Below are 11,835 nucleotides of genomic sequence, written 5' to 3'. Positions count from 1 at the left end.
TCTCTCTCTCTCTCTCTCTCTCTCTATCTATCTATCTATCTATCTATCTATCTATCTATCTATCTATCTATCTATCTATCTATCTATCTATCTATCTATCTATCTATCTATCTATCTATCTATCTATCTATTTGGTATTAGAGTAATCCAAAAGTAATTGAAAGTAATCCAGTTAAAGTAACCCTACCCAACCCTGTTTATCTGACGGCGAATTTTGTGTTCTTTCTTATTAAGTAAAAAACAACATCACTGGACTACTCGAAATTATTGCAAAACAAATTATTATTTTACTTGCGATATACTGCGAGGGTTGGCATGCATGCATACAAACAGTGCGTGCAACCAATGTTCCCTGTAATTTTCAACGGTCTGAGCGTTCACACAAAGTCGGTGAGCAGCGCTTGAAACAACAGTGAGCAACCATAATCCCAAGTGTGGCAAGATAATTCATTATCAAACATGTCCAAAACTTGACATCAAGTTACATTTTGCTGAGTTTCCAGCAATGCAAAATTATTTTTCTCTTTTGAATGAATTGACTCATGTACTATTGCAAAGGTTGTACGGCCTACAAACGTCGTTTGTTCTTACAATTCTTTCACAAGATATCCATTTCTTTTTATTTCCTGATATATATTGTCGCATAATATTAACATTTTTGGGGGCTTATTTAGTCGGTTGTAAGATACAGAACTGTACTTAATCACATTTTTAGTGGAAGTACAATGTTTGCAACAAGATTCACTTGATATAATTGGCAATTATTTGAATGCAACACAAACTTTTTCTTCTTTTTTCCGTGTTTTTTTTCCACTTTTTTAAAATTCCTTCAAAAAAAATCACATTGTGTATTTTTTCCCGAGCTGTTACTTTTTTCTTTTTGTTCTCTATTTACTTTTTTCCTACATTTCTCTCTTTTCTTTTTTTCTGGCTTTTTTTCTAAATTTTCCCTCCTTTTTTTCTCTTCCTTTTGTTTCTTTGTTTCTCAGCTTTTCACTACTTTTTCATTTTGTTATTTTTTTCTTTTTTGTTCTATTCCCCCCTTCCTTTAAGTCATTTTGTGCATAATTTTACATAATATTTGGTCATGTTGGGATTAAAGAAGCAAAAACAACCCGAAGAGCCGTTTAGGACCCGAAAGAGCCGGTTCATTTTAGTGAGTCGAGCCGAAGAAGCCGGTTCTCGACAAACTCTACTAACTTTACTCAACTTCGTTCTCCTTCGACTCGACTTCAAAATACCGCATTTAGGACACAACATCGGGGGAACCCGTGTATTTTTACCTTCATGCACAGTAACTTTGACTTAAGTCGCTTCTTAATTAGTGATTTTGAGCCCTCATTTTTGTGCGCTGGCTAGATTTTCTTGTGCGCTGAGAATGTGCGAGTAGTGCGCAATTGCGCACGCGCGCAGCTTGGAGGGAACACTGGTGGCAACCGTAGTCAACAAACAGAATGCTAAAAAAGCCACTACAGGGAAAACACGTGAGGCTTAAAAGTTACACCAGAAAACAGTATTTTGAAGATATTAAAGAGTCGAATGAGACTAAATATAAACGAAAATTGTTAGGACTCTTGCGATCAGCTTTCTGCCCATGCGCACTAAGCATCGGTAGGACATCTCAACGGGTAGGAAGGAATTTTAACAACACCGTTCAGTTAAGAGGCAAATGGAAACGGACTGTCACGTGATTTCATCACGTGGGTTGTCTTGAACCAATCACCTCCAGCCATTTGTTTCACATAAACAAACCGGATTTTTCCCGTCCTTTTTAATTAACTTTGTTACAAATTTACCACACTGGACCAAAAATGTCCTTCATGGTGAACAGCTCAACGTCGATCAAGGTATGGCACTTGTATTTTTTAGAAAGTCTTAGAAAGTTTACCTAAATTTCCACTAGAGGCCAGCAAATACAAAAGATACATTTACTGAAATGAAATAATGACGCTATATTGCGCTTTTCAAGTCAATGAAGACTTCTCAAATCGCTTTACAATCAGGGTTGGGTAGAGTTACTTTATCTTGATTACTTTCAATTACTTTTGGGTTACTCCAATACCAAATATGCTAATAAAAGACAAAAGAAACAAAATATGAATAAAATGATGACTCACAACACGTGGTAAGCTTTCTCTCCTGGCTTTGATTTCTTTGATCTCCGGCAAAACTAACATAAAATGCGACAGAAACAAAATAAAAATAAATCCAAACAGCTTGCCAACATCATTTTTGTCCTTCCATGTATTCCGTTACTCCCCAAGCCCGCACAAAATTAAGTCATTTTATTCACATTTAGTTTATTTTGTCTTTTATTAGCATATTTGGTATTGGAGTAATCCAAAAGTAATTGAAAGTAATCAAGTTAAAGTAACCCTACCCAACCCTGTTTGCAATCGACATTTCGTTCTGTGTACATTGTTACACCGAATGACAATACAAGGAAATTATTATTATTATTATTATTATTACAATGTGCTTCACATTTACCCATTCACACACACACTCACACACCAATAGCAGCCGTGCAGTCACGCCAACCTGCTTATTGGGGACATTAGGGGTTCAGTGTCTTACCCAAGGACACTTCGACATGTAACACAGAGAAGCCGGGATTCGAACTGAGAGCTCTTGATCCCAAGACAAGCGCTCTACCTCCTGAGCTTTTGCCGACCTACCGACTGCAATAAGTAGGGTGCCTTGCAAATATTACTGTACTCCAAGTACTACCAAAGTCATAACTGTCAACCTCCATGGCTCCAATCCCTTACAAACTGTCGTATTTTCCCTTACAAAATACAAAAAAATCTTACACCATATTTTTTATTCAAACATGTTTATTTGTGTAGTTTAACATGTTATATTGTTCATGTGTTTGGTTATATCACACATATTGTTAGTTAACATTTTGTTTTGAGATCCTGAGTTGCTCGACATGAAAGGTTTATTATAAAAAAGTTCAAAAATTAAGTAGCTTGGACGTTCACTGTTGAAGGAAAAATGCATGCAAATATAATTAAGTAGAATAATACATTCTCTTATTGCAATTATTAAACCATTTTCTGCATTAAATTATTGTTGGTAATATACTGATTAAAGGGATAACCACACACCTGTCTTTTTTCATTTTCTCATTTTATACTTCCTTTTTTCTTAACTTCTTTATACAACATAATAATTTGTAATATAATGTATCAAAGCAAGTGAGTTGTTTGAGAGCCGGCTCTCTTTAATGAGTTGAGCTGAAAAAGCTGGTTCTCTAAAAAGAGACGGACTTCCTTTCACTACACAACTCAAACTCGTTTGACTTGATTGATTTGCTGTTTCGTGATAGTCGGTGTATACCCGATGGTACCCACAATTGACAAATTTGCGTTTTGCCGTACAGATTTTCTTGTACGTCGTACACGTCTTAAAATGCATAATAAACGTACTTTGTACGGCAAAAACGTACAGGTTGACAGGTATGCAAAGTACTCTTTGACATACAGTATTGCATTCCAGGGAAGTGGGAAGTCGGGTTTTCCAACCTCCGAAAAGGATAAACGATATGGTGTGTGAATGTGTGTGTGAATGGGTAAGTGTGAAGCACATTGTAAAGCGCTTTGGGAGGTCTTCATTGACTTGAAAAGCGCTATATAAATGCAAACAATTGACCATATATGTACCCCAACTTTGCGACTAGAACCTCCCACTTCGAGTGTCACTCGAATGATATTTTCCTGGTCAGAGGTTGAAAAACCAGACTTCCCACTATTCTTAGATCGCTTTAGGGGTTGGAAATGGGGGTTTGGTCACCTAATGACTCCCAACACCTCAGTTGGGTTGAGTGAGGGGGCTGGGAATGTGTTGTAACATCTCGTTGGGAGTCATTAGGTGACAAAACCCCCGAATTCCAACCCCTAATGCAGAGCGCCAAGCAGGAAGGCAATGGGTACCAATGTTGTAAGTTTTAGGTATGAGGCTCGAACCAGCAACCTCCCAGTTGTGCTTAGAGGCCCATTGCAATCTGAGGCCCCATTTTGTTGAATCAAGCATGCAGTCTCATCGCTCTGGCTTGGTTGACCATCATAGTCTACTCATGTACCGGTAATTGTCAGCTCATAAAAAAATAATATTTAGTTTATTCCGACCACTTCAGGGTGTACATTTTCTCTTGACCAATGTGAATTTGAGTGCTCAGTCCATTAAGAAGTAGGTAAGTCCATACTTTCTGTATGTCCATGTAATCATGGACTGCTTAAAAAATATAATGACATTGAACACAAGGAGTCACAAAAAACACTGAAAAGACAGTGGTCCATGTCTATGTTTCTTTATTTATCTGTTTCATAGAGAACATTTAAAATGATTCACACGCCCACAATAACTGACATCACTTCTCTGGGTTAGAACACTGACACAAAAACATGTACACTTACACAAACACGCAGTCACAAATTGGGCCAAACTACAGTGTTTTACTTTAAAAAAAAACAAAAAGAAAGAAAAAAATTGCAATTATATTTTAAAACCATAAAGGAAAAAAAAGACCCCGAGGACACACAGCCAAGACCTGTCCCACTTTATAAAACGGTGCAGTAGCAAAGTAACCACATCTACAAAAGTAACAATAAAATACCATACAATCTATCATTGTGGAAGTGCTTGTAAGTCTGGAAGTTTTGCACTTATTTAAAAGGATCTATTATCAATGGCTAGAAAACACCAGTAAAAATAGCTCATCTCTGTAAAAATGTGCTAGTAGGACAAGTCTTGGCTGCAGATGCATTTTCTTTTGTCAGAAACTATTTTCAACCAATTGTCTTAATAACAACAACTAGAACACTTTCTCCTCTTAATAGAAATATGTACAGACGTCCACTTGTTTCAAAATAATGCCCTGCATATTGATGCAGTGTCTGGGATGTTGTTTTTTAAATTCCTTCACTGAGACTGTCCATGCAGTTTGGTACCTGAATCAACAAATAAGATCACAGTTTCTTTATCCTGGAAAAAAATGCCTGTCTATGTTAACTTTTTGTTTCAACACCCCATGGAATAAATATTTCCCGTCAAAACTGTGTAACAGTGTAAACATACTATTATTTTCGAATGGATGGCATGAGAAAGGCACACATGATAAGACCACGCATCTTGAAACTACAGTAGGAAGGATTCGAGGCCAGGGGTGGGGGGGTTCTTTTGGTTTTGCCACACAAACTTTTGTCGTTTTGCTCCTTCAGGTTTACACTGTGTGTGATGAGAACCTGAACTAAAACCACAAGGCGATTCCTGCTTGTTATTTCATGTTTGAATTTGCTGCTGGATTTTAGGTCCAGGCTGGCTTCCCTGAAAGTGACATTGCATCCCCAAAAAGCAAAGAAATAAAGGAGGAGGTAGGGTCGGGAGTAAGAGTATCGGGTCCTATTTTTCCCTTTTTTTTTAGGACAGTCCAAGTTTTGTAGGAGTAATAATGCAACTCCTGACTATAACTGGGCAATTGAATTTAAATAAGGAACACACACAACACGTGCGAACAGAATCAACACCCTCAGGCACCTGCAGTTGACTTTTTTGGGAGAATGTTACGCTTTTGCGGCCTCTGCGACAATCATTTACATACCTGGCGAGACAATTTCATCAAGCGATTTAAAAGGGGCCATGCCATATCCATTAACTTGGGGAAAATATTCACAGTCTGGAATGAAAGAATTAAAATAGACTTTGTTCACCGAATCCAAACCATTTCTCTACCCCGGAGGGAAGGTCACACAAGACAAGGGGTGGGGGGCAGAAAAAAGCTCTAACATTCTTTTGAGAGGTTGACTCATATTTATGCAACAAACACTTCCAAAAGAGAAAGATTGTGCTGCCTGGCGATTCAATTTCCCACCCCCACGTATGCCCCAGGCCCCAGCTGGCTCCTGACCTGTGGTGTCACTCGGCTGAGAGACAAATTCAGATAGAAGCCAATCTCTTTTGTGTGTTTGCGTGTGTATGAATGAGTCCGCTTCGTCCTTAATTTGCCACGAATCAAAAAGGCGGCTCTCTTTCGGACAAAACGAGATTCCGACGCTGGCATTTTGAAACAGTTGTTGAGAAAGTGCACATGAGGAATTTCATTCTACACCGGCTAGAAGCACACAGACGACATGCCTATGACATCAGCAACACACGTTCGTACACCACAGAAAGCTGCGACAGACCATTCCGAAGGCAGGTTCAACACCAAAACGTCACTTGCTTGTTTCAAACATTAAAAAGGACCACATGGTGATGACCAGTAACAATACGAAAAAAAAACAAAAAAAACAAACCCTGCACAAGATAGCCAACAAAACTGTGCAGAACAATATTTGGAGCCATGGTCAACCAACCCCTACCCCCATCATTTCCCCATTATTCTCTTTTTTTTTTAAACTCAACAGATAACTTACATGACACTTACAAAATAAAGAGACAAACACCTAGCATCAATCTTAGTTTCGGTACAACATACGGGCATCAGGTTTCTCCAGACATCTCTGGGTTTTGGACAAGTAAAACAAAAAGTGGGCGGAGTTCTAGAATACTGAAACATTTCCAAATTGCCTTCAACTCGAGCAAGTGTTGTTTTTAAAGCCACAGTTGATCAGGTCTTGGTCTCACTTCCTCCTATTGGTAACAGCCCTCACATCTCATCTAGACAGCGAGTTCTGCTTTGATAAGGAGTACAAGATCAAGTCCACAATTACACTGGAAAAATAGTTGTATGTTTATATTCATGTATATATTTATATATATATAGCATTTTGGAAATCTATTTATACAGAATGAATATATAGTGTACTTATGGCCATTTTGGCAAAGAAATAAAGGCATCTGAAACAATCACCACTCTCTTGATGCCAGGGTCTTCCAATGACCTGACATAGCAAAAATGCCAAGAATTTGGAATTAAGGTTTTGTTTTTCTCTTCCTTTACTGGCACTTTGTGCATCAAAAATTAAAGATCTACAGTAAGGCTACAAGGGTGGGTGTTTTTGTCAAACGGAGGCCATTTTACAGTTTGTGTTTGTTTAAAAGCCAACCGGAATAACACAGCTCCACAGAGGCATAATTGAGCTAGAATAAAAGAGATTATTGCAAAAAAAGGTAGAGATCCGAATGCATCGTATAAGTGTGTATAATACAATACAGAGGTTTGGGGTGAGTGATGCTGACTGCTACAAAATGCTTAGGGAGGTCACTTTTTCTTTCGTTTTTCACAGAAGCAAACAAGAGCTGGCATCGACAATACAGAGAAGAGAGAGCAACGCAACAGTGATTGCTTCCAGTTTTCCCAATCGGATGCTGGCATATCTTTGCAATCAAACAATACCTGTGCTGATTTTTTTTGTCTTTATTTAAATATTAGCAGTGGATCTTTAAGACTACTCAGACTCATCATCGTCACATCACGCACATAAATAACAAAATAAATATACAGCCGTCAGTCAATTCCTGTCATATTAAATAAATAATAAATACATTTTCTTTCTCCCCCGGTAGTGTGTTTCAAAACATAGCAGTGCCAGAGAGAACAAACGAAATGAAGAAAAACGAGAATCGTTTTGAAAAGAAATATGCAAAAGGTGTCTCCTTGCTATAAAACATTTGTTTTAAAAAGTACAAAAAATACGCCTAGTCCTTTATAGAGATTTTTAAAATTCTGATGTAAGACATCTGTTTCCATATTAACCAGCGAAATGCATTGTTTTCGTGTAACAAAGTCAATAAATAAATTGTTTCAAATAAATAAAACCTCAATAACATAAGCATCAATAACTTACAATTTAACTCCACAAATTTAAATAATTCATATATAACAATAATCATTGTACCACAAAACTATTCGGTGAAATGAAGTGCAATTTCTATGTTGATAAAAAAACAAACTTAAGACGAAATGTGTGCACACCCTGCGCGTCTCTTCTTTGAAACAATGACACTAAAGTTGTGTTTTGACATTTTGACCACGGAATCACTTCGTCATCGCGTGGTAAAAGAACACACAACCTCGGCTGCTCCTGGATCAGCTTTCCACAAAATAGAATCCCGTTCGGTGCGGGAGTGACGCAAAGCAAACACACCATTGTTTCAGTGCATGCGCCATATTGCTGGGCTGTGTCTTTGAGTGTGGGCTGGTAAGAGCTGGTGAACACATACTTGCCACAGTGAATGCTACAGAACCTAAATTTCATTCCTACAGAGTCCTCCAAACTCTGTATGTTCAAGCCATCGAAGATAGAAATAATTAAACAAATAAAAAAACTAGTACAAAGACAAAAAAAACATCATCTGGGCTACAGTGATCTTCCCCTCAGATACATCTCAGGACACAGATCTATGAGTCGCCGTACAATGCCTCAGATTGGTTTTCCTTTGCATTCATCCTGACGAACGGGTGGCTTTCCTCTTCGCTGATCTCAGAAGCAGCTCGGTGTCGATTTTGGTCCGCTCCGGTGTCTGCTCGAAGATTGTTCCCTGGATTGTGTTTATTTAAATAACCTGAATTCCCTTTTTGTTGTTTTTGATTTACATGACTCGATGTGTGTTTGAATATCCCTGTGACCTCGGTCTTGCTCCTTGGGACAGCTTTGCTTTTCTGCCAATTTTCTCAGACTAGTATGCCCTTCACAGCTTTGTTGATGCTCTCCAGGAGCGCCTTGTTCTCGGGGTTCTGGAAGCAGTCTTTGTTGGTGTACATGTTGGTCAGGGTGCTGACGTAGCTGTCGAAGTTCTGCTCCGTGATGGGCTCCTGCTGTGGCGCAAACGACAACCAATTACAACTGAGACAGAGAAATGAAACTCAGGCTTAAAAGTGAGTCAGGGCTAAAAAGGTAAAAAGTGTGTGGAGGAAATACCCTGGTAATTGTGTAAACCGCGCACCCAAATTTTTCATTAAAGTAATTAGTTTGACTCTTTCTTGGCTGAAACTAAGCATTGAAGGAACCATCCTCTTAAAGTTTAGATCCTACCTCTCAGATAGAGGACGGACTGCGTTAAATATGGTGAAATGACATCTGAGCCCTTTAGTGTTACCTGTGGTGTTCCGCAGGGTTCAGTACTTGGCCCCCTTCTTTTCAGCATTTACATGCTTCCATTAGGTGACATTATTCTCAAGTATAATATCAGTTTCAATTGCTACGCAGATGACACTCAACTATATCTTCTGATGGAGGATTCTGCCACACTAAACTGTGGAAATTTGGAATCCTGCCTCCCTGAGATAAAAGAATAGATGTTACTCAACTTCTTGCGTCTTAACTCTGAAAAGACCGAAATGTTGGTTATTGGACCATCTAAATGCCGTCACTTGTTCTCAAAAGCTGCTCTGAACATTGACAAATGTAATATCACCCAGAGTGTCTCAGTCACGAATTTAGGTGTCATATTTGACCCCGATCTGTCCTTTCAAACACACATTAAGAATATTACTAGAACAGCTTTCTTCCATCTTCGCAACATTGCTAAAATTCGCCCTATGCTGTCTGAGTTGGATGCCGGGATTGTAATTCACGCGTTCATTACTTCTCGTCTTGATTACTGTAATGCACTACTCTCCGGTCTCCCGAAGTCCAAAATCAAGAGCCTTCAGCTGGTACAAAATGCTGCAGCGAGGCTTTTAACTAAGACAAGAAAGTTGGATCACATGACCCCGATTTTAGCTAACCTGCATTGGCTCCGTTAGCTCAAGATGTGATTTTAAGGTTCTGTTGGTAGTATACAAAATCTCATATCTTATATCTTTCAGATTTAATTTCCCCCTATGTTCCGGTCCGGAGCCTTCGCTCTGAAAATGCATGTTTTTGGAATGTTGGAGGACACGGTAGTGCCCGGGAGAAACCCACGCAAGCACGGGGAGAATATGCAAACTCCACACACGATCTCATGACCTCAGAACTGTGCCGCACACGCACTAACCACTGTGCCGCCGTGCTGCACCACGGAAAGTCAATTTTTCAAAATTGTATCTTATCTGTGAACTAAGCTGCTGTAACTATGAACAGGTCACCCGAACCACTATTTTTGTTCATTTAACTTACTGGTATTAAAAGTTATTCAACTCATTACTTACCTTACACAACTGTAAATAAGGCAAAAAGTCACAAACAAAAGCTCCAAAATGTAGCTCACACAATCTATGTGTAGGACATGTTAAAAAAAAACATGTTTTAGTCGTTGATCAAAAAAATAAAGTCGCTATCATGCTGCTTGCACATATTTTTTACTCATTTGAGATGTTACTATATATGATCAACATTCTTTTCTGTCAATTAGTTGGTATAAACTGACACAAATTCCGCCATTCTCCCTCAACATTGTGCGCACAGCTAGGCAACATCACACTTATGTCCAAACATGAAAGGCGGTTTAAAAGCTCCACCATGAGTGTGCGCTTGTGTGTTTAGTGCATAGACGAGAACTCACCAAGTGAGGCACGCGTATGTTGGCCAGGCTGCAGATCAGGGCCCGGCTCAGGCCGGACAATTCCATGAAAAGAGCCTCGTTCTGCTCCTCGATCATCTTGTTCTCGTGCTCGATACTTTTCAAATTCTTCTCCATTGAAGTGATCTGCAACACAAATAGTTGACATTGTTTCTCTGTCTTGTGCTGACTCACATTGCAGTGGCTGATGATGGCAATCTGGGCTACTCTAAACTCAAGAGCAGCTTGATGCATGCGTGCCCTGACAACGTCTCCTTTGAGACCTTGCTAGGAAAAAGTTTTGAAGAATTGTCAACTGTTTTAGATGTGTACCATTTGGGGTCTTGTAAAAATCTGAACTTAGAGCAAAAGCACTGGTGGTTTCATGGATCAAACCTTGTTGCAAACCAATGACTTTATATCCTTGTTAGAAAACTGAGTTTCCCAAAAAATTCTGAAACAATAAGGAGTTTCCCAAGAGCATTAGCAAATTCTAAGGAAGTTGAGTTAAACTGCCTCTAAAAGTATTATGTTTTCTAGGACCATTGTGTAACTTTAGGCAGGATTCTTGAAATATGCAAAAAAATTATGACGAATTAGTATTTAAAATGTGCAGTAATAATGCTCCATTATTTCGAAAGTGACTCTTCTTCTTCCATCCATCCATAATCTGCACCGCTTATCCTCAGTAGGGTTGCAAGGGTGCTGGAGCCCATCCCAGGTATCTTCGGGCTGTGGATCATCTGCACAGCATGCATCTACTGTTACTCAAGTAATTATTTAGGTAAAGAAAATGTTTTTAGTTCAGTTTAACTCCAAATCACTAAATCCCCCCCAAATTTTCATCCTCGTGTTGGGGTAAAAGACGCACCCCTTTCTCCTTCCACCTCCCTCACGTCAGACATTATTTCCGCTTCTTGCCAGTAGCTTAGAAGCTTTACAAACGTTCTTTCTGCATTTTGGCCAAATATTTCACTATTTTCAGCTTGTACTCTGCAGAATATGATTTTCCTTTCCTGTGCCATTTTGTTCAGTTTCACTTCCGTTAGTTGCAAGTGGCCGAAATACGCACTTTGGCACCATACCGTTCATTTTGGTGCTGCACTTGCAGTGCACACTTGATTTGAGTGACTCGGCCCCAAGTAAGTAAACCCCAAGCTGTGTAGTTCCACCGAAACGCACAGTGGTGCTGAAGTACGCACGACCGGAGTAAAGCCTCGTGTTTACTTTGGCAGCAAATTAAAGCTTCGGGTTTATTTCGGGCCCTGTTATCAAATCAATTAAATCTGTCAGGTTTGGGCAGGTTCGGGTTTGTATACCCGCCACTTGGGTCAGGCTGAATTTTTTAGGCCCTATCTTGCCTCTAACACATATATATATATATATACACCTGAACCAATTCAC

The 11,835-nt window shown here is 39.1% G+C and overlaps 1 protein-coding gene across 7 annotated transcripts in view; it reads right to left on the bottom strand.

Moving 5' to 3' along the window:
* Nucleotides 1-4,299: 4,299 nt before the first annotated feature.
* Nucleotides 4,300-11,835, bottom strand: part of LOC148368668 (myelin transcription factor 1-like) — a 57,142-nt gene continuing 49,606 nt past the window's right edge. For 6 of the 7 annotated variants that reach the window (XM_088330668.1, XM_088330667.1, XM_088330671.1 and 3 more), the window contains 2 exons: nucleotides 10,435-10,578; nucleotides 4,300-8,764 (listed from right to left, as the gene is read on the bottom strand). In XM_088330668.1, coding sequence (XP_088186794.1) covers nucleotides 8,621-8,764; nucleotides 10,435-10,578 — 288 coding nt within the window. In that variant the 3' untranslated portion in view covers nucleotides 4,300-8,620. The remainder of the gene's footprint in view (nucleotides 8,765-10,434; nucleotides 10,579-11,835) is intronic. The other variant, XM_088330669.1, reaches the window with a different exon arrangement.

This window comes from Urocampus carinirostris, chromosome 3 (genome assembly GCF_059441175.1).
Source record: "Urocampus carinirostris isolate Australia breed hairy pipefish chromosome 3, RoL_Ucar_1.0, whole genome shotgun sequence".
Lineage (NCBI taxonomy): Eukaryota > Metazoa > Chordata > Actinopteri > Syngnathiformes > Syngnathidae > Urocampus > Urocampus carinirostris.
This window is presented reverse-complemented; position numbering and strand designations above follow the sequence as displayed.